Source organism: Mustela nigripes, chromosome 14 (assembly GCF_022355385.1).
Source record: "Mustela nigripes isolate SB6536 chromosome 14, MUSNIG.SB6536, whole genome shotgun sequence".
NCBI lineage: Eukaryota > Metazoa > Chordata > Mammalia > Carnivora > Mustelidae > Mustela > Mustela nigripes.
This window is the reverse complement of record NC_081570.1, coordinates 93,853,969-93,877,391: the sequence shown is the minus strand read 5'-3', so window position 1 is coordinate 93,877,391 and position 23,423 is coordinate 93,853,969. Positions and strand designations below refer to the sequence as shown.

The 23,423-nt window shown below is 38.1% G+C and overlaps 1 protein-coding gene across 1 annotated transcript in view; it reads right to left on the bottom strand.

Moving 5' to 3' along the window:
- Positions 1 to 1,163: 1,163 nt before the first annotated feature.
- GNAI3 (G protein subunit alpha i3) overlaps positions 1,164 to 23,423 on the bottom strand; it is a 37,327-nt gene continuing 15,067 nt past the window's right edge. The window contains exons 2-9 of the mRNA XM_059375662.1: positions 19,073 to 19,115; positions 18,819 to 18,960; positions 14,992 to 15,149; positions 12,669 to 12,797; positions 9,394 to 9,523; positions 8,814 to 8,967; positions 3,655 to 3,868; positions 1,164 to 3,567 (exon numbers count right to left, since the gene is read on the bottom strand). Coding sequence (XP_059231645.1) covers positions 3,678 to 3,868; positions 8,814 to 8,967; positions 9,394 to 9,523; positions 12,669 to 12,797; positions 14,992 to 15,149; positions 18,819 to 18,960; positions 19,073 to 19,115 — 947 coding nt within the window. The 3' untranslated portion in view covers positions 1,164 to 3,567; positions 3,655 to 3,677. The remainder of the gene's footprint in view (positions 3,568 to 3,654; positions 3,869 to 8,813; positions 8,968 to 9,393; positions 9,524 to 12,668; positions 12,798 to 14,991; positions 15,150 to 18,818; positions 18,961 to 19,072; positions 19,116 to 23,423) is intronic.

Sequence of the window (23,423 nt, the reverse complement as noted above, 5' to 3'; positions counted from 1 at the left end):
AAAAGATCAACCAAAGGGAGGTTTTTAATTAGAGGGAAAGAGTAACTTTACCTTATATGTAACTGCTAATACAGCGACCAGCTCTGCAACAGGATGCTCCAGAACCAGGCTAAACAAATGCATACATACATGAAGTAACTAGTCAGGCTAGGCAAGGATTTCCAAAGAAAGTCACAGCTATGTATAGGAGAACAGTGGCCAGGATATAAGACTATAAGGTGGGCAAATGGATTAGAAGAACCAGCAGTTATTTTTAAATGCTCTAAATAATGTGCATGTAATAAAACACAAACAACACATAAGAGAGTAAGAAACAAGGCAAGAAGATACTTTTTTAAAAATTTGGTTCACCTATTCTTAGAGTACAGCACCTTGTAAAAAAAATAACAATCCATTACTGGAAATAATAATAAAACGATCCACTGAACTAGAGATTTAGAATTCAAACTATCAAGATGAAATGTCATCCCAAGATCCACTTTGAATAACTGTAAAGGTTTTTTTTTTTTTCTTTTTAAGATTTTATTTATTTGACAAAGAGAGAGAGAGTGAAAGAGGGAACACAAGCAGGGGGAGTGAGAGGGGAAGAAGCAGGCTTCTCGCTGGCCAGGGAGCCGGAGGGATGCAGGGTGCCTGAGGCAATGTGGGGCTCAAGGCTCCATCCCAGGACCCTAGGACCATGACCTGAGCAAAAGACAGACACTTAACCGACTGAGCCATCCAGGTGCCCCAAAAGTTTTTGGAATATTCATGTCAGGAGGTGCAATCTGTTCCAAGTGTGAATTTATATGGTTGGGGAGGACTGGCCATTAAGGAGAATACTTCCTCTTTACACAGAGCCTAATGAATGGCATTTTTTTTTACAGCCCAAGGTTTTAATCAGGTGAAGATGTGACTGTCAACAAAATAAAAACTATTGCTTGCAGTCCTTCCTACTAGAGTCTATTTACTGTTCTTTATTCATTAAAATTTAATTTTCTTGTATGTGCTGGTTTCTTAGATGGTCCAAAGCCTGGCCATATGAATACTGAAATGCGGTCCATCACAAACCTCCAGCATTCTCCACAGAAAAGATACAGGGCAACTTTTAGTTTCATTGATTACAAGTATCAATCCTTTTTCTCCAGGCTAGTACACATGATGTTTCACCCCCACACTCTGGCTCTGCTATTAGAAAAGATCTTTATTTCAAAATAACAACAGTGATTTGCAAAGCAATGATCAGAATCACCTTTTAAAAATTATATATCACTAGCCCACCGGCCAAGAGTTAATCACTGAGATGGATCCTGATTCTGACTTAAGGCATATTTGAAAACCACTGACTTGATGAACTGTGTGCCTGTGTCCTCAAGGAATGTGTATTTAAATAAGTTACATGGAATGGTAGGGTAGGAGGTGATCTTTAGAACAAACGTAAATGGTATAAAAGCAGAAAAGTGGAGAACTACCATTTTTCATTAACAGAAAAGCTAAAAAATGAACATATCAGACAGACATATTTGAATGAAAATACAAAGTGCATTTCAAAGTATAATTAAAAAAGTATAATTAACTTAGATTATTTGTTATTTTGGATCATCAACAATATCATCCCATTAACTCTGACTGTAGAAAAACTAGTTAAAACAATTTTCCACCAATTCTCATTTCCAGATGATCCTGTATCACAGAATACAGTGAGGAAAAGATATATTCAAAATGCACATGGACTATCAACTTATGTGGGCATAAGTTAATCATCACCAATTGAAGCTGATCGTTTTCTTTTAGATCCAGTTTTCCCAACTCTAAAAAAAAAACAAACTGTTCAGATAATAACAGTTATACCATCTGCATAGTTATACTTTTCCAAAAAGAGTAAGAAAAAAATTCCAATAAAGGCACTGAACTGCTGTCACTTGCTTTTCTGAACCAGCTTTGATGATCACCAATCTTTTTGTTTTAAACTAGTAAAAGATTACATCAAAAAATGACACAGAATCCAATCCAAAAAGACTGGACCCCAAAAGGCACTGCTCAATCTGTTGATTTGGAATGCTCAAAATGCATTCTCTTTATCTGCCTTCCCCCAAAGGCCCACTCCGTATTTAAGGACATTTGCTGTACATTATACAAAAGGACCTGCAGGCTGAGGTGAATAAAGCTCTCCACAAAACCAAAATGTAAACCTGGAAAATGGATTATGACTGCATGTCACTTACACAGATAGGACATAAGACCCTCAGTCAGACCAAGTTTCAACAATACCACTACACCAGAAGACTAGCCCTTCAGGGAACCCTCTACCTAAACCCATTCTTAGACAAAGGCCAAAGCACATTCAGTGGGGACAAAAAGAAACAGAAGAAAATATTTCCAGAAAGAACTAGTTACAAACAGGAACAAACCTGGACTCTTTACTCACCATTTTAATACTGCTGCCAACTATTACAGATTAAAATCTGTACACACAACATTGTGGAAAAAGTCCCAAAATGCAATCGTTTCGGCAAAAGAAGGTACTGACTAAGGATTACTACAATTAACACTGCTACAATAAAAACAATGGCAAACAGGGATTTGGCACCACATTTACAAAGTAAAAGCATGCATTGTTAATACACTTTAGATGTTTCCCAACAGAAAAGGTCATGGAAGATGGAAAACAAGGGGCATCTTTTTTTACAGAACTCCCTATGACTGAGACAAACAAGCAAGAACCAAAGTGGTCAATTTAGTAAATCTGTAGCAGCAAAGTCACTGTTTCTGTTTGGAATTTAGCAATTCGCATTTCTAATCAACAGCTGCCCTGACTGTGTCTGTATCCAAGAAGCTAACTTTACATACTACATCAACATTTACCTAATGATTTGGTAATCAGCATAAACCAGGTTAACCTTACACCATAAGCTTAAACAAAAGTTAGAGAGCTAGAGTCTTATTACAGAACTCTCCAATGTAATTACCATTTAGAAACCATAATGGTACTTTGAACAGGAGAGTAACGTAAATTTCATCCAAAAAAGCTACAATCATAGCCCCAATAACCGTAAAGAATTAAGTAATTATGGAAATATTATGTTCTGACCATACCAAAAGTTAAAAACAAAGAGTTCCTACTAAGAGGAAAATTTTTAAGATGATCTGGCCACATCGTGTGCATAGTTAAGATTGTGTTTTAATAAAGATTCTTTTGCAAACAAATAAAATTTAGTCACGTTATTCTCTCGATGAAAAAAAAACAAATCTTTAAAAATGAACTACTGGTGGTCTGTTAAGGAAAAAAAGAATAAGCTACATATTAAAGTTCTGGAATGCAGCACCTCAACTTCACATCAGCCCTAAACATTTGAGATTATGAAATCCAAGTGATGTCTTGATGATCAAATCATACTTTACAGCTGTTCCAATTCCAATGTCTGACTTTAGCATCTTGTGTCAATTAAGAGTTCCCTAATACAGAAGATTGTGCTAAAGAGTGCTAAGATTCTGCATGCTGCTGCCATTCCCTGGTCCCGTTCATGCTTGTAGCTGCCCAATGAGACAGCAAAAGAAGTCTGGTCTCAACACTCCACACTGTAATAACTAGAAAAGAAGAACATCCTTAATTAGAAAAGTTTACAGTCAAGAGACATCATTATAGCACTAGAACTAAAATGTCTGAAGTTTTACCTTTTATTAACATCCACCTCTTTTCAGTAAAGTCCACATTCCTTTAAGTTGTTTTTAATGATGACATCTGTAACAGCATCAAAAACAAACTGCACATTCTTGGTGTCTGTGGCACAGGTGAAGTGGGTATAGATCTCCTTGGTATCTTTTCTTCTGTTCAGATCTTCAAACTGGCACTGAATATAAGCAGCTGCTTCTTCATATGTATTGGAACCTGAAGCAGACACCCAATATTCTCAGTTCAAATCATTACAGCTGCCTGAATGTAACTATGTCAGGCCATCACCACTTACTTATATAAAGAGAGGGATTATGACCCAAAGGAATGTAAGACAGATTTACTTCTGTAATCACTAGGTTTTTCTCTAATCATTAGATTTTTCTTGAGAGCAGACACCAAAAAAAAAACAAAATCATCACACAAAAAGATCTAGGGAAACAAAACTTTTTCTTTTTCCCCTTCCATTTAGATATTTCAACTAAAAAACCTAGAATGCATAAAAGGAAATTAGAAAAGCAGGAAGATGAACTGCTAGAACACAACTGTTGAAAAGGTCAGAGAGCCCACGCTCCTTGGAATGATCTTGAAATAAAACAATTCAAAAGAATTAAAATGCTTCTTTTCAAAAGCATATCAATTTTAAAGGGATTAGCTTCTGAGCCTTATGGCAATATGATGAAAAGTACTAGTAAACTAGTATGATGAAAGGTACTAGTAAACTAGTACCTACTAGTACTAGTAAACTAATATGATGAAAGGTACTAGTAAACTAGTACATATAAAAGGGAAAGGGGCCTGAGTTATACACTTTAAAATGTGTTTTTATAAAAATAAGTAAAATGTGTTTTTGTGACATATAAATTACTTCTCAATGGAGCTGTCATTTTTTAAAAGGTGCAGGGTCTCAAAAGTAAACCTTACTTTCAACATTTGTAATTAACACTCTTAACCACAAGCTTCCTACACCATCTCATCTACCTGTGAACCTTGAGAATATCCCTAGAAATTGACTACAGAACCAGGAAACCTTGAAAAATTAAACACATGAGATTTTATTCCTGTGAACTAGAGGCTGTTTTCAACAAATAACATCTATGAAGTTAAGTGACACTAAGCAGGACAACAAATACCAAGCACTAAGTGGTTAAAAAAAAAAAAAAAACTAAACAAAGAAAAGCTTAAGAAAGAAAGGATGTTATTTAAACAGAATACTTAGAATAATAAAGGAAGATAGCTTGGTAGGTGCCTGAAATAGGTTTTTTGAGATCTGAGAAATTCCGTAAATTCAAGGAGAGCTCTGAAAAGAGAATTGTGTCTGGTAGGAAGAGATAACTGATACTTGGGCAATGAGGACTGTGGGAATGAAGTCAATGGAAGGCAGGCTTGGAAGGTGTTCCCCCCAACCTCGTCCCCCAAAAAAGATATGACATGGAGGGCTCTTTGCTATGTGGAAGATTCCCAGTTAGAACACTGTCAATCCTGTTACTTAAGTTTTCTCTCCACTTTAAAACATGGCTACTTTCTATGAACTCACCTAACGCTCACCTCCCTCCCAATCCTGGCCACATTTCCAACTTCCCTGAGAAAACAAAGGCCAGGAGGCTTAAACTACATCTCAACTCTTGAGCCTACCACCTCACTTATAAGTCACCTATATCCCCCACACATTTGTACCTATGGTCTTAGAGTGGTCTTCCTGGAAGTTTCAAAATTTAACTCCTCTTGGGGCGCCTGGGTGGCTCAGTGGGTTAAGCCGCTGCCTTTGGCTCAGGTCATGATCTCAGGGTCCTGGGATCGAGTCCCGCATCGGGCTCTCTGCTCAGCAGGGAGCCTGCTTCCTCCTCTCTCTCTCTGCCTGACTCTCTGCCTACTTGTGATCTCTCTCTGTCAAATAAATAAATAAAATCTTTAAAAAAAAAAAAAAATTTAACTCCTCTAGCAAGATTCTTTTAAGCTGAAGTGAAATTTATGTAACATACATTTTAATGTGTACAATACAGTGACATTTAGTATATTCACAATGTTATGCAACCAGCACCTTTCTCTAGTTTTAAAACTTTTTCATCAACTAGAAAAACACCCCATTACTATTAAGTAATCATTCCTCATTCCCCTCATTCTAACCATCCCCCCATCCTGGTAACCACTAACCAACCTGCTTTCTGTCTCTACGGATTTGCCCATTTGGGGTATATCATATAAAAGTGATCACACAAATGTGACCTTTTGTGTTTGGCTTCTTTCACCTCACATACATTTACGAGGTTCAAACAAGCAGGAACATGCATCAGGACTTCGTTCCTTTTTATAGCTGAGTGATATTCCATTGTATGGAATTCCATCTGCTTACAAATCTTGCTCCACCAATTATATCCACTTTTCACAACTTCTCTTTTGCTATAAAAACTTACCACTAAGCCGATGAACATTCTTCAATCTTTCCTTCCTCTGTAATCCAAGTTGCTTAAGAGCAGGCTACACTGCGTTCATTTCTCTACTTCCCATTCAGTAACTCACAACCCTGGCTCTATGCTCACGGACAACCGCTCTCAGTAACACTCGTGATCTCCTTGACTGCTAATTCCAGAGGCCATTTTCCAATGTGTATCTTACTTTATTTGTCTGCACACAACATTGCTGACAACCCCTCACTTCTAAATTTCTTAGTTTTTGATACTTTGGCTTTCTTGATTTTTCTCTTTGCATCCAGCAAAAACCTTTCTTTCTCTCCTGCCAACGGAGTCTGCTATTTCTCTCTCATTCTGCAACATCAGGCGTCGTCGTCATCTCATCCATTTCCATGTTGTATTTATACAACATCTCAGATGAACACATGTAACCGTCAACATCCCACCAAACGCCAAGGCCACGTATATATCTGCCTATTAGATACTCCACCTGGATGGTCAAAAGATGCATCGAAATCATCAAAAAATGCTTCGAAATTTCTAAATATCAATTGAGATCACAGCACCAGCAGCCAACCAAAGCAGAACTCTGGTAGTACTCTTCCCACTTCCTTACCCTAGCTGTACTCTTTCACTTTATTACAGAAAGCTTTACAGCATCTGCTCAGCTAACAAGAATTCTCCTTCCCAGATTGGGAATACCCAACTCTGACCTAAAAGTTATAGTGGTGCAACACTGGCATTCATATTTGTGTCCCTGACTTTGACTGACTGGGCTAAGGATTTTTGCTGGCCTTAACCTTGGCCAGAATCTCTCTCCTAGGAATTTAAACTTGGGTCCAACCAGTTTCAGCATAGCCTGGTCTTTATTTCTTTTTAAGATTTTACTTCTAAGTAACCTCTACACCCAATGTGGGGCTCAAACTTAACAACAAAGAGATCAAGAGTCACATGCTCTACATGACTACTGACTAAGCCAACCAGGTGCCCCCTACCCTGGGCTTTTTTTTTTTTTTTTTAAAGATTTTATCTATTTATTTGACAGACAGAGATCACAAGTAGGCAGAGACAGGCAGAGAGAGGAGGACGCAGGCTCCCTGCTGAGCAGAGAGCCCGAAGCAGGGTCCTGGGCCTGAAGGCAGAAGCTTAACCCACTGAGCCACCCAGGCGCCCCTACCCTGGACTTTTAAATGCAGCAGAGACACTGTGGGAGGGCCATCTTGTATCACATAAACTGAATAGCATAGAAAGCTGTTAAGCAGAGAGAGAATGAAGAAGATGCACAGAGGGAGGGAGAAAAAAGAGGAGGAGAAAGAAGTGCTTCCAGGGTCTTTGACAGCTTTCTATTTCCTAGTTCTAAACTCATTTCTTTTAAAGATTTTATTTAATTATTTGACAGAGAGAGGCAGTGAGAGAGGGAACAGAAGCAGGGAGAGTGGGAGAGGGAGAAGCAGGGAGCCTGACATGGGGCTCGATCCCAGAGTCCTGGGATTAAGACCCCACCCGTATCTTAAGATATGTTTGCATTCTTGCCCTTCCCTTCTAGGATATATCCCAGTATCTTCACACCCATGCCAAAAAGTTTTTTATGCATCCTAAGAGACTCCTTACTAATTCAACTCCCTTACTATCTATCTTTATTGCCATTTATAGCATATCTTTCTAAAGCACAGTTTCCATTACCTCAGGGACCCCAATCAAAATCCTTCAATAGTTCCGCACTATCTCAGCATCAGATACAAGGCTCTCCATGAGCATCCCCGCCCACCACACTAGACTCCTTCCTACCACGTTAAGCTCTGGTAATATCAAATTCCTTCTAGGTTCCAAACATATCATGTAATTTTTTTTTTAAACAATTTCATTTTTAAAAACAATGAGGAGGGGCGCCTGGGTGGCTCAGTGGGTTAAGCCGCTGCCTTCGGCTCAGGTCATGATTTCAGGGTCCTGGGATCAAGTCCCGCATTGGGCTCTCTGCTCGGCAGGGAGCCTGCGTCCCTCCCTCTCTCTGCCTGCCTCTCTGTCTACTTGTGATCTCTCTCTGTCAAATAAATAAATAAAATCTTTAAAAAAAATTTTTTTTTAAATAAAAATAAAAACAATGAGGGGCCTAAACTCGTGACCCTGAGATCAAGAACTGAGCTGAAATCAAGAGTCAGACACTCAACTAACTGAGCAACCCATGCACCCCTCATGTCATTGTTTTTTTTTTACCTCTGTATTTTCATATATGCTATTCCTTCTTCCTAAAATGCTTTTAATCCTGTTTGCCTGGTGGTTTCTAATTCATACTCTCATTATCTCACTATGAGTGTCATTTCCTCTAGAAAAAAGAGGACACTGAACCCACAGTAGTAACCCCTTCTTCTGCTAGTGAACATTTCCGACTACAATGAAATTCTTTGTTTCCCTCTTTCTACAGCTTGTGTCTTAAGTGCAATGACTGCATCTTATCCTTGCACTTTTTTGAACATACATAGACCAAATTTTTATCTTTATCTTTTTTCTCTTTTCCTCAAAAAATGAGGAGGACAGAAATACAAAATAAACACAATAAACTCAATTATGTATGGAATAGCACTTTGGACTTAAGGGGCCTTAATCACATGCTTAACGTTAATACCACTACCAGTGAACAATTTCCATAAGGATATACATGCACTGTTCAAAATAAAAGGCAGGTGTAGGAATGTCACTAAAGTGTTCCTCTAGGATGTATACCTCCAACAAATTCGTTCACGATCCCTTACCCGTGTATTCTGGATAACAGATAGTTAATGGACTCCTCTTTATTTTTTCCTCAAAAAGGTCTTTCTTGTTGAGGAAGAGGATGATTGAAGTGTCTGTAAACCATTTGTTGTTACAAATGCTGTCAAACAGTTTCATGCTTTCATGCATTCGGTTCTGAGGGGGGAAAAAAAGGGTGTCAATAGCAAAAAGTAAAAGTGAATGAACTTGTTAATGAAAAAAAAAAACAAAAAACAAAACAGACCAACAAGTTTTAGAAGCACTGATTGGCACGGATGGAAATAAGCTAGACAGATACCACAAAAGCTAAGTCGGTCCTCATTTTCCTAATTCTTAGAGGCTGAGAGCTGGGAAGAGACTGGCTAACAAGAGAACCTAACCCTGCCCACATACATAGTCAATACATTGTCCTATCTCTTAAGAATTAGTAGGGCGCGGATCAGTATTTTAAAAATCTAACTCATAGGGGAAAAAAATAAGGAATCAAGATTTGGCTCAATGAAAAAATGGATACACAAATGGATATACAAAATCTTCTCCCGGCTACATGAACCAGGCTTTTTACCAGAAGATCCAACATACCATCTCCTCATCCTCAGCCAGAACAAGGTCATAATCACTGAGGGCCACACAGAAGATAATTGCTGTCACTCCCTCAAAACAGTGAATCCACTTTTTTCGTTCTGATCTTTGGCCACCTACATCAAACATCCTGAGTAAAGGGAAAGAATGCACAAACTCAGCAAGGTCACAAATTAACACCTCTCCCTAAACTGAAATGGTTAGGGAACCTCCCACTATTGCATATTCAAAACCCCATTTACAATATAAAAGACAAACAAGAAGCAGATACAATATAGTCAATCTAATACTCTGTGGTACTCTGTGGTTAAAAGTAAAAGAAAACAACATGTAAAAATAAAATCTAGGAATAATTAAAATTCTCATTTTAAATAACTAGTTGCACCTTCTCTCTATCAAAGCTTGTATCAGGTGTGCCAAAAGTCAGCAGAATAAGCATTGAAATGGATTAAAGGGCGGGGGCGGGGGGAAGACAGGAAAAACCGAAGAGCTGAATAATACAACTTAAGGTAATAAAAAGAATACTAACTAATATTTATTGTTTACCATGATGCCCGACATGATCCTAAACACCAAAAGTACACTAACTCATTTGATCCTCACAACTCTCCTGTAAGTACAATTATTTCCAGGGCACAGATGAAGAAACTGAGGCACAGGTATGTTAAGTACCTAAAGGCACACTACTAACAAAGGGGGACTGGGGCTTTGAAACCAAGCACTCCAGCACCCAGGCTCTTAGCCATAACACCACTCTACCCCTCCAAATGCTTTACCTCTTCAGTTAAAGAGAACTATGAAAAAATACAAATCTCCAACTTGCATTGTGCTTCCAAAAAGTTTGTTTTCCTTAATTTTTAACTTTCTTTCTTTTTTCTTTCCTTTTTTTTTTTTAATTAAGGTATGGCTGAGATATGTTTTCCTTACTTTAGGGAAAAAATATTTTAGAGATTAATTATGGGGGAAAAGTAAATTATATTTCAGGGTAGGGCTCTAAGAACCCAATTATCTAAAAACAAAACATAACCAGTATTTTCCAACTCTACATCTTACTTGAACGTAATTCATAACAACAAAGCCTCAGCTGTTCACAAACTTTATGTTCCAATCCAGATTAGTTTTAGTCCACCACTCCTGTCTGGGGGGCTTCCTGGATATCCTGCCTCAATTGCTGTACTTCTGTCAACAGTCCTCATCTACCGCCTACAGTAAAAGGAACACATGCAGTGCTTTTTTTCTTAGCTGGTACCAGCATCTGAGGAGGCATGCATACAAATGAGTAGATACTCTGAAGACAGACGTGACGAGGACAAAATTTTAAAAGGTAAGCTTTGCCAAACGGTTTAGTATGTCAGATCTAAAGTGACTCGAGGTCTATTTCCAAAGAATTTTTCCCTGGAGACTGAGAGAAATAAGACATAACTGAGTAATTTTTCAATGTATGCTTGAAAGAGAACAGTCATCTCATCTCTTTATGACCCAGCCTTTTCTTTTGGTTGATCTAGCAGGGTTTTTTTCAGTCTTTGGTCATGACACCTGGAATGATGCAGTCACAAGCTGGCTTTAATACACGGTCCTATTATATGTTTTAGGAAAGCAAACATCATATATATCACTACAGAAGTCTTTCAAGGGGAGACAGACACGCTGGTACACCAATAATTTCAGTTCAACCCTCCATTTTCTTTTACAAAGTCCATAAAACTGGTAGAATACTGTGACATCCCCGAGGTGGACTTTTAGCACATTTAACATTTACAATATAATTCACTAACAGATCAACATTTTATAAACATTACCTCATAACCGAGAGGCAAGTAAGCAATTACACAATGCCTTGCATATAGTAGATGCTCAATTAATGTTTGAATGAATGGATAGTGGTTCTGCCTAGAGAGAAGAGGAAAAGGAAGAAGTGATAGTACTTCATAACAAGGTATCTACATACCCACAATAAAGCTGGTGCAGCACTTTAACTACATCTGGCTGTTGATCCTGACATAAGAAGACCAGTAGGATTTACCCAACTAAAGATCAATCCATGAGAACATCAATAAGAATGCTTCCCACACTAAATAAAGCTCACCACATTTAATTATAAATGGATTACAAATCTTACGGTACACAAAAAGACATCTCATTCTTATGGTGCAAGGGTGATAAATCCATATAACCTTTGCTACTCTAATTAAATAAATTCATCAGTGCTAAAGATAAGCAGCTCTTCTATTCTACAAATATTTAGCTGAACTGCTATTTTCCTGCACCATGTTTCTGATCTATTTTGGTTTACTAAGATTTCAAGACCTCGAGTAGTATCTAGAAATACCTAAACTTTGTGTGGATTTCACAAATCCTGTGAAGCAACTATTTTCAGAGAGAAGAACACAGAGAAGCTCTCAGCTAGAAGTTACATCTGCATGCAACAGTGCTGAGTGAAACAGACCACATATGAACATAAGGAGGCAGCTGGAACAAACATCATATATTGAAGAGGAAAGTTTACTCCCAATCTCAAAGGTCACAAAAGCAGAAAGCAGGAAACAAAAAGACAGTTCTAATATTTACAAAAGACCATTAATGCAGAGACAAGCTGAAGTCTATATTAGAATGACCTATGCTAATAAGAAAGTCCTTTGTATTTTGTACTAGAATTTTCTCTCTCTAAAACAACCACTTGTTATATCTCATACTTCCCCAAAATACCTCTATCGCCGTATCAATTTTCCATTCTATACTATAGTAAGAACTTAGCTGTAATTGTGCACAAATCAGTCCAAGAGCCATGACAATATTAGCTCCATTCCATTAAACCTAAATGTGCTTCAGGAAGGATCGACACACTGGTAAGCAAAGCATTTCTATTTTAATATCAAAATGGCAGAACAAAGCAACATCACTAAGTATCTATCCCTAGTATTGTTGTTACCCTTCTAAACAACAAACATTCAATACCTGTTTTGATGATTCCAACAAAAAAGCAGCTGAAAAGAATAAAATTAAAAATAAAATAAATTGATAACTATTGATATTTACAATTTAATTTTGAATTTAAATTCCTCCAAATGGACAAAAGTATTCGATGCTATTTTGGACAAAGAAGAAAGGTGTGGGCCCCCATTCAGTTAAAATATTCAAATACTGACTAATGAATATGATGGTAGGTTTTTAAACCGAAGAATATTGCCTAGAGAAATTTTACCCTGATTAAGAGATACAAACTAAAGGAAAGATATTTGTCTTTCACACATCTAGCAAAAAGGCTAATGACTTACTTGAAGTACAGGTCTTTGAAGGTGAAATGCGTTTCCACAATGCCTGTGGTCTTTACTCTTGTCCGCAGGACATCTTGCTGAGTTGGAATGTAGTTGGTTTGGGATATTCTATCCAAATCATTTAGGTAACTGAATAAAACACGTATTTGTTACTATCTGGGGAAGTCAACCATATATACAGCAAATCAACAGACTAAACTAGTTCCTTGCCAAAAGTGGATTCTGAACCTGTCGTTAAAGTGGCAAAGCAAAAATCAGAGCTTCAGTATCAGAGAAATGATAATGAGAAAAATATGAACCTAACATAGGACAATTAAAGTAGGTTCTATATATGCTACACAAAAGTGGTTTTAATTCTACCAAAATTAAGCTGTCATGGCCAATTAAAAGCAAACAAATATGGAAATGTTATTATTATAAAAAGATTTCTGGGGTGCCTGGCTGGCTTAGTCAGTAGAGCATGTGACTATCTCCAGGTTGTGAGTTTAAGCCCCATGTTGGGTGTAAATATTATTTAAAAATAAAGAATCTTGGGGAAAAAAAAAATCTTGGAGAAAAAAAGAAGATTCCTGAGACTTAATGCTAAATACTGAATCAACAGTGTATTGCACAGCACAAAAACCAAACCAAAAGCCCTCAGACATTTAAAGTTAATGGGTCATTTGTATATTCTGATATTTGATAGGACATTTGACAATGTTGTTTGAATTACTAAAATTAAAATTAAGAACTATGCTCATTAGGAATGACTATTTCCTGTTTTCATTCATAAAACAGAAAAGTTGTGCATTGGTATTTATTTTTAAAAAGATTTTATTTATTTATTTGACAAATAGAGATCATAAGTAGGCAGAGAGGACAACAGAGAGAGAGGGGGAAGCAGGCTCCCTGCTAAGCAGAGAGCCCAATTCGGGGCTTGATCCCAGGACCCTGAGATCATGACCCGAGCCAAAGGCAGATACTTAACCCACTGAGCCATCCAGGCGCCCCAAGTTGTGTTTTTTTTAAATCTAAGTCAAAAACAAATTGTAAACACTTCCAAAGAAATTTAATTTATTCAGTGGAAGAATTAAAAGACTGCTTCAAAGCTAAGTTAATTTTTTTTAAAGCTCAACTAATTTTTGGTAACTTCAGGACTCCTACTAAAGATTTTTTGGTCAGAAAACTGAAGAACAGGTTGCACTATTCTAAGTGCAATCATTAACAAGCTTCTATAAAACTACTTAGTTTTATAACTAAAATGGTGGTACTTACCACCATTAATGTTAAGGAAGGAGTCAAGCCTTGATCAAACATTATGGAAAAACCCTATATAAAATCACATGTTCTCTGGTATAGTTACAGGATTCAGAGCTTAATGAATGTATGAAATAAAGTAACAATACACCTTTCATGATTATTGGGAGAGTAACTGAAACTACCAACATATGCAACTAAAAAATACTTTAAAATGTGGGCAAGAATACTGAAATGTCTCTCAAGTTAATTTTTCATTCAAGAATAACTAAGTTTTTCAAATATAAATTAACTCCTTCCTATTACAACTTAAACAATAATGAAGGGGTAGGATATAGAATATTGTTGAAAATACCTTAACGCCTAAAAGTGTCCCCAATTAGTACAGATATAGATACACGGACTTACCAAGTCCCCAAAGGGCACATTAAAAAGTACATTCTGAATATAGGTCTTTATAAATAAACATGTTGTAAAAGGAGCAAAATAGGATAGCATGTAAAGCTTTGCTCAAGTATTAATTACAAATTCTCTCAAACTATGTTAACACTTAAGAGAATTTCCTTGACAAACAGATGCTTTGACTTCCTTCCAAGACTCAACATTCTCTTTCTGTACAAAGTCTACTTTGTGATCTGGCAAAAGAGATGTTAGTGGTGACTGGTACCAAAGACATCCACAGTGCAGCCCAGCCACAGAGCTGGGTGCATAAAAAAGGATATCACAATTCTAATTTCCCTTACGAGTTGGAAATTAATGCAAAGTTCTTATGTAGAGGGAACAGCACTGGAGGAGATCCAGGATCCAGCTCCAAAAGATTTCTCTCCTCTTTCACTCACTTATTATAAATAATAACCACAGAGCTACTTTTCATGGTGCCAATTCTCCCATTTGCATTCCAAGAGGCAATGTTTTACTCCAAGTCATACAAATTGATCAGGGGCCATATAACCCTAAACTGAAACCATCTTTACAAGGGATGCTATAGAGTCCTAAGAGTATCTGTTACTTACATGTTTTGTTAAGGACAGAGCCTAAACTTTCTTAGGGCCACCCAATTATTTCCTGTTATGGAAAAATTACTTACTATGAAGCAGAATCATTGAGCTGATACTCCCTGGATCTGCTGAAGCAAGCTTGCACCCCACCGTCTCGCCATAACCGTTTAATCACTCCTGCTAGTTCTGGAGTCATGACTCCTTCTTCAGCACTGCCAGCCAAAACAAATAATTGCCGGGCATCATCCTGAAGAAAGGAGTTAAGAAAGAGAGACAAATGATTCTCCACTTCTTAAAGACTTGACTAGAGTCTCTCCAAACACAAGCACATTATATGTTTCATTATTTTAACAGAAGTATTACAGAGACCTTTCCAGGCAGGGCAGTCCGAGAGAAGCACAATGAAGTCGTTCCCCCTACTCACTGCACTGTAGTTAGAAGTGCAGAGCTGAGCTGAGGAATGATTTTGGTCCCCCTACCACATACCACCATCTCTTAAAAAGATCTCTTCTGAATGGCCTACAGATCTCTATCCTGCTTACTCATGATTTTTTTTTAAAGATTTTATTTATCTGACACAGAGGGAAGAGGGGGCAGGCAGAGGAAGAGGGAGGAGCAGGCTCCCCGCAGAGCAGGATGCCTAACATGGGGCAATCCCAGAACCCTGGGATCATGACCTGAGCCAAAGGCAGATGCTTAACTAAGCCACCCATGCGCCCCTACTCATGATTTTTTTTTTAAAGATTTTATTTATTTATTTGACAGAGAGAGAGATCACAAATAGGCAGAAAGACAGACAGAGAGAGAGATGAGGAGAAGCAGGCTCCCTCCCGAGCAGAGAGCCCAACGCGGGACTTGATCCCAGGCCCCTGGGATCATGACCCGAGCCGAAGGCAGAGGCTCAACCCACTGAGCCACCCAGATCTCTATCCTGCTTACTCATGATTTTTTGACAGAAAAACTGATAGGTTTTTCTGATAGGCATATGTAACACATTCCCATTCTGTCAAAGGAAGCCTACAATAAAAAGAGAAATGAAAAAACTAGCCTATAAGAAGTAAAATCTAAACACGTCAGAGGGAGTAAAATATTAATCGAGTTTAAGGAAAAAATACTCTCTTCTCCCCTCTTCAGTTCAGACAGAGGAACAGGAAGAAGAGGAGACTGAGTTATTTAAGAAGCCTGGAAGCCTAGTGAGGGAAATAAATCCCTCAGGAAAAAATTCAGTTTCTAGATTCCCCAAAAAATGAAAGTCCAGGGGCACCTGGGTGGTTCAGAGGGTTAAAGCCTCTGCCTTAGGCTCGGGCCACGATCCCAGGGTCCTGGGATCCAGCCCTGCATCGGGCTCTCTGCTCTCAAGTCTGCTTCCTTCTCTCTGCCTGCCTCTCTGCCTACTTGTGATTTCTGTCTGTCAAATAAATAAGTAAAATCTTAAAAAATAATAATAATAATAAAAGTCCTGTAAATAAGGGGAGGAGGAAGACAGTAAGAGGAAAAGAAAGTTAAAAGAGATTTGATCAAAACTCATGAGTCATAAAGCTCGTAAGTGGCTAGTTTTTAAATCTAAAACATGAGTTATAAAGAGGACAGAAAAGGGCTATGCAAACTCTGATAATTCTGCTTTATTCTACCCACCCTTACTTGTCAGGTAGTTTAAAAATAAACCCAGGTCCCAAAGAATGAAAAGAAAAAGGAAAGATGAAAGGGAAGGGAAGGGGTAGTGCTCTTAAAAAGGGAGTCCTGAGAGCTCCCTTCTCCTTCTGCCACAGTGAGAAGCCTACAAATGATCAGGGCCCTCACCTGACCATGCTAGCATTCTGACCTCAGACTTCCAACCCCAAGAAGTGGACACAATAAACGTCTGTTGTTTATGATCTACTAAGTCTGTGGTATTTTGTTACAGCAGTGCAACTGGACAAGGACAGAAAATGTCAACTGTATTGGTGACAAAGTAGTGTGAGGACCCAAACATTAAATAACAACAAATTTGACAAGGGAAAGAAAAGAAAGGAGGGATGATCAAGAGATATAAAAGAGGACAGACAGTGAGAAATAAAGGAAGAAGAAATGAAAAGGTGGCATAAATAACTGAGATGAAGAAAAAGCCAACAAACGGAAGGGACTAAATGCAGTGGCATGGACCAGTTTCTGGATCAGGTGAACACAAAAGAGACGCAGAGTTAGGTGACAGGGAGGCATGAGGAAAGGGAGGAAAATAACACTGGAGAGAGCTTGGTGGGAGCGGGGTGCAGAGGGAAGAAAGAAAAAGAAGGAAACAAAAGCAGGAGGTAAAGAAATGATGGAAAGATGTAAGACAGAAATGCACTGCTTATTCTTAGATTCCTTATCCTATTTCTCCCTCTCAGAGGCTTAGAAAAATAAAGTCTCTAATTGTGATGCAGCACCTTTTTTTTTTTTTTAACAAAAACATAAAAGTCATGCCTCACACATTTCCTTGTCCCCTCTTCTGCTGCTCTTCTCTCCAATCATTTTATATTTACATTTTACAATTTCACATTTTACGTTTACCCCACCTCCTCTCTTCCCTTATTTCACTTCTAGGATTCTTAGCCGAATACCATCCAATTATAACCACTCTTTTATGATTTCTCCCAACAACAATTTCCCCACTTGTTTACTGAATATTAATCTGCATTAATAGCTTGTTAATTGATAAATTAAAAGCAGCTATGAGTTCCTAAGCTACCTCACAGACACATGGGCTTTGCCTTCCCAGACAGCCTCCCCAAGTCACTTCCTTTTATTGTCCATAGCACCTACGAACAGCATCCTGAACACAGCTGATGACTCCCTTAGTTCTAGGAAATTGTTCTATACATCCCCAGCCTTCTCTTAGGAGTACGCTGGAGATACAATAGATCTCTTGCCTTCATTTTGGCCCTCCCGCTGCTGCATCAAACATCCTAATTTATAAACAAGAACTTCATGGCATACTAAGTATTATAATTAATGAACACAACTTTTAAATATCTGACATGTACAAGAATTATCCTAGGACATGATATAACCCAACTGCGTAGGTTATTGTCCAATGTAGTACAGGGATATGGTATTTTGGAATACCTAAAAACTGTCCTTAAAATTTTGACTTAGGGACGCCTGGGTGACTCAGTGGTTAAAGCCTCTGCCTTCAGCTCAGGTCATGATCCCAGGGTCCTGGGATCGAGCCCCGCATTGGGCTCTCTGCTCAGCTGGGAGCCTGCTTCCTCCTCTCTCTAACTGCCTCTCTGCCTACTTGTAATCTCTGTCAAATAAATAAATAAAATATATTTTTAAAAATTTTTGACTTAGTGTTCATGTCCTTTTCTTTTCTTTTTTTTTTAAAGATTTTGTTTTTTTATTTGACAGACAGAGATCACAAGTAGCCAGAGAGGTAGGCAGAGAGAGAGGAGGAAGCAGGCTCCCTACTGAGTGGAGAGCCCAATGCAGGGCTCGATCCTAGGACCCTGAGATCATGACCTGAGCTGAAGGCAGAGGCTTAACCCACTGAGTCACCCAGGCACCCCAGTGTTCATGTCCTTTTCAAGTATATTTTAGGAGACTGAAATGTGCCTTTTATCTTTACACCACAGAAAGCAGAGCTATCTCTTTTAGATTATTTCAATTTACTAGCATTTACTACTACTAAATAAGACTGTGCTATAATAGAGTGAATAAAAAATGGCTGTCACAGAAACCTACAGGATATCCACACAATCCCATTTCCTTGACTCCTCTTTGTGGTGGTAATCGAGTATCTCCTAAAGCAGATGGCTAATACTTTTCGAATGAGCACACAGTACCTGGCTACATCTTAGCTTGTTATTTAAATTCATTTCCCTAAAAGATGAAACAAATTCTGCTTAACCCACCTACTAAAAGACAGTTAAGTGAAGAAGAAATGAGAAACACTTACTGCTCTGGCAGCTTCCCCAAAATCAATCTTTAGCCGTCCCATAGCTCTTATGATTGCGATGATGGACTGTATAGTATTGCTGTAGACAACTACTTTATATTGTTTACATTCTTCCTCTGAATAGCCATCCTCATGAATGATTCTTTAAAAAGAAAACCACAAATCATTACCATGGACCTAAAAAAAAAAGATACTATGGACTTTCATGCATTATGAGGAAATGTGGTTTTATAAAATGCCATGTTCCAACTTACTTCATCTGTTTCACAATGGTACTTTTACCAGATTCTCCAGCACCTGAAAGAAAAGAAAACCAGACTTTGAACTCACTTGTAATCAAACACAAAGTATGAAATCAACATGAGTGATAATCCTAGATTAATGGAAACCACAGGTCCTAGGGAAAACTTTAAGTGAGGCTTTCTAATAAGAAAAATTACGAAGCTTTCCCTAATAGAGTTTTTTACTTTAACATAATTTAGCAGCCAAATATAATTCACTAAAAGTAGCCCAGAACTTACTTGATTTTGTGTAAAGTAGGTATGCTCAAGGAGATATGGCAACATAAACACCTCTAGGAACTCATCTTCTATGTGAAATATATCATGATACAGAAACTGAACATAGGCAAAAGTGAAATGGCTCATTTTTTGCCTATTCGCTTTAATTAATTACTCTGTCAATATCCATGGATCTGAGGAATGTTCCAAGAGCAATCCTCTCAGTCATGTGACAAGAGTTCAAAATAGAAGCAGAGAAAGCACTGTCCCCACTGCTTTTTCACTGCATATGCTCTCAAGACCACATTTCCTGGTCCTTCAACTGGAATCACTTTAATGATCACCAACTGTCAGGTCAGCCCTTGGAACTCCTTGACATTTCACCTGCATTTCCCCAGTCAATTCACTTTCCATCTTCCAAGATGACTATTTCATACCGCTTCCTCTCCCTCTCTCAAACCTTACAAACTCCTTCTCGCTTCTGACTCTCACCTGATGACCTGTCTCTCTTTTTTAGAAAAATTAAAGCACTCAAAAACCAAATCTACCAATCTATCTGTAGCCCCCCCCCAATAATATTCTCTACCTTCAACAATGGATGAAGAGTCCCTGCCAGTCTCTAAAACTAATAACTCCAGTTGTGCCTTAAACTACCAGATTTTACCTACTCAAGGTCTTGGATACTGTAACTATCCCAAGTCACTCATATGTGAAGCTTTCTCTTCCCACTGGGGAACTCTCATCAGTATAGAAGCTTGCTTGCTGCATTATCTTGCATTTTAAATCAACACACACCCCCCACTCCAACCTTCCCTCGACTCCACATATTCCTCTACCACTCTATTTTTCTCTCCTTCTCTTTGCAGAAAACTCCTCTGAGTTGTCTATACTCATGTTCTCCAATTCTGTACCTCCAATTCTCTCCTTAACCCACTCCAATCAGATATTCTTATCCACCACTCTCACTGAAACCACTTCTCATGGTCACCAACAGATTCCATTTTAACAAACCCACTGATCAATTCCAGGTCCTCATCTTACTCGACCTCTTGAGCAGAATTTGTCCAATGATGACTTCTTCCCTGGAAATGTTTCCTTCAGTAGGCAAGCTTCCAGACCCCACAACTTCCTGGTCAGTACCCCTACCCTACCCCTCAGTCTCCTCCCTCCTGTCTCTGAATCTTAAAGGTTCTACTATTTGAGCACTCCTTCATTGGGCCCTTTTCTCTACCTACATCCATTCCCTAGCTCATCTCATCTAATCTCCTGGTCTCAAACACCATTCATAAACTGATAATAATAGTATCTATTGGGTACTATATGCCAGATGCTGTTCTAAGCACTCTGCTTTTATTAATTCATTTAATCCTCACAATAAGGTGAGGCAAACACTTATTTCCATTTTATAGGTGAGATAAATGAAGCCAAGAGATGACAAAGTTAACTTGTCCACCATTAAAGTCAGTAAGTGACAATGCTGAAATTTGTATTCACACAGTTTGGCTCCAAAGTTGTTGTATACTGCCTCGACACTAATGATTTCCAAATTTATTATCTCTCACCTTGGCACCAGAGTCATATATCTAACCACCTACCTGATAAATCTCATTAGATTTCTAAGAGGCATCTCAAACTTAAAATTCCCCAAATTGAGCTACTGTTTCCCTGTGCTTACCCCCAAACATGAACTGTTCCTCCCTGTTCTCTCACCTCAGTAAATACCAGCACTCACCCAGTTGCTCAAGCCAAAAATGGTAGGTCACATGTAACTAATACACAAATGGAATGTGGCACCAGTACCAATATGTGTATCAAATATTAATGAAGCTTAATTTTTTTCCCTCAATACTGCATATACATTTTATTTATTTATTTTTGGTTAAGAATCCATGTTATAGATTTTTATTTTATTTTTTCAGTGTTCCAAGATTCATTGTTTATGTACCACACCCAGTGCTCCTTGTAATACATGCCCTCCTTAATACCCACCACCAGGCCCTCCCAACTCCCCCAGCTTAATTTAAAAAAGAAAAATAAAAAAAGTATAAATATACTGGTAGCATTTTTTCTTGTACCACATGGACCATCATGAATACACTGGAAACCACAAGCCTAGATCATTGTTAAAGCTTCCTAAATGGTCCACCACTTGAGACCTTGCCTTTCCTACAGCTAGTTTTCTACTCAGTAGCTGCGCTGAACTTTGTTTTTAAAATTTAAAAAAAAAAAAATAAATAAAATCATGTCACAACTCTGCCCCCAGGTTTGGACTACACAGGTCCACTTAACACATGACTTTTCTTTTTCAATAAACACAGTACAGTATTGTAATAGTCTCTTCGTAAGTTTCTTTTCTCTAGCTTACTTTATTGTAAAAATGCAATATATGATGCATATAACAAACAAAATATATCCTGACTATATTATGGCAGGACTTCCAATCAACAGCAGGTTATTAAATTTTGGGGAGTCAAAATGTTTTACAAAACATTTTTCAGTATGTGGGGTGTGGAGGTGTTGGCACCTCTAACTCCATGTTGTATCTCAACTGTACACTCAAAATAAAACCCATAGGCAATAAGGTCAAACATGCTCTGGCCCCTGCGTATCGCTTCACCCTCAATTCCTATCATTCTCAACTTCATTCTCTCTGCTCCTGTCAGACCAGTTTTCTTGCCTTTCTTCCAACATACCAAACTGGTTCTCAGTGAGCTAGATCCTAATTCATGCCCTTTGCCATTTACTATTCCCTCTGCTTGGAGTAACTTTTTTTTATATTTTTTTAAATATTTTTAATTATTTTATTTTTTTATAAACATATAATGTATTATTAGCCCCAGAGGTACAGGTCTGCGAATCGCCAGGTTTACACACTTCACAGCACTCACCATAGCACATACCCTCCCCAATGTCCAAACCACCCCCACCCTCTCCCTACACCCCTTCCCCAGCAACCCTCGTTTGTTTTGTGACATTAAGAGTCTCTTTTGGTTTGTCTCCCTCCCGATACCATCTTGTTTCATTTATTCTTTTCCTACCCCCCTAATCCACCCGGAGTAACTTTTTGTAATACTTTATTCTTCCCTCAAAAGAGCCTTCCCTGACTAATCTAAATAGTCCCCACCCTAGGTTATATTTTTTCAAAGCATTTATCACTTCTTCACATTACAATCTGTTCATTTTCTATCTCACTAAAATATAAACCCCATAATGGTTTATTCTTCCTTGTATTCCCAGGGCCTAGAACTGGGTGTGACATAAATTGGCTAGGCAAGAAAGTATTGTTGAACAGATATATTACTAAAGCTTAATAAGCATGATCCTTTACTAAATATTTCTCAACACTACCAATCCAAACTGTTAGTTAAAATAAAATTCAAATAATTTAAGAATTCCAGGCATCTACATTTTTACAGACTCAAAAAGGAATTGACTTTATCTCTGCTCTTAAAAATAATAATAATAATAATAAATCTAATAATAAATAGGGGTAGCACTAATTATTTATGTTAACTAACAAACAAAGAACTTTTTAATGATACTGCTAGAAAGAAGTGCTTTCTCCAGAGGTGACTGGGGAGCTCAGTCCATTGAGTAGCCAACTCTCGATTTCGGCTCAGGTCATGAGGACTGAGCCCTGTGTCCTGTTGGGCTCTGTGCTCAGTAAAGAATCTTCTTGAGGATTCTCTCTTCCCCACTTCTGCTTTTCTGCCTGCATACCTACTCACTCTCTAATAAATCTTTTTTAAAAAGTGGTTTCTGCCATGTATACCTACAAAAAAAAATAAAAATAGTAATTCAATTCTGAAGAGAATATAAAAGCATACCCGCTATATTTGAAATACTAGTTTAAGACACAAAATTCCCAGATGATCCCATGTTAGCACCAATTAAATTTACTACGAAAAGCAGAGGTCAATGAACTAATGTTCACATTCTTTTACATATTGAAAACAGGGTTTCTACCATTTATGTTGGACTGAATGAAACAATCAATGAGTCTATTACTCTCTGAATCAATTTCTAGGGGTGCCTGGGTGGTTCAGTGGGTTAAAGCCTCTGCCTTCAGCTCAGGTCATGATCCCAGGGTCCTGGGATAGAGCCC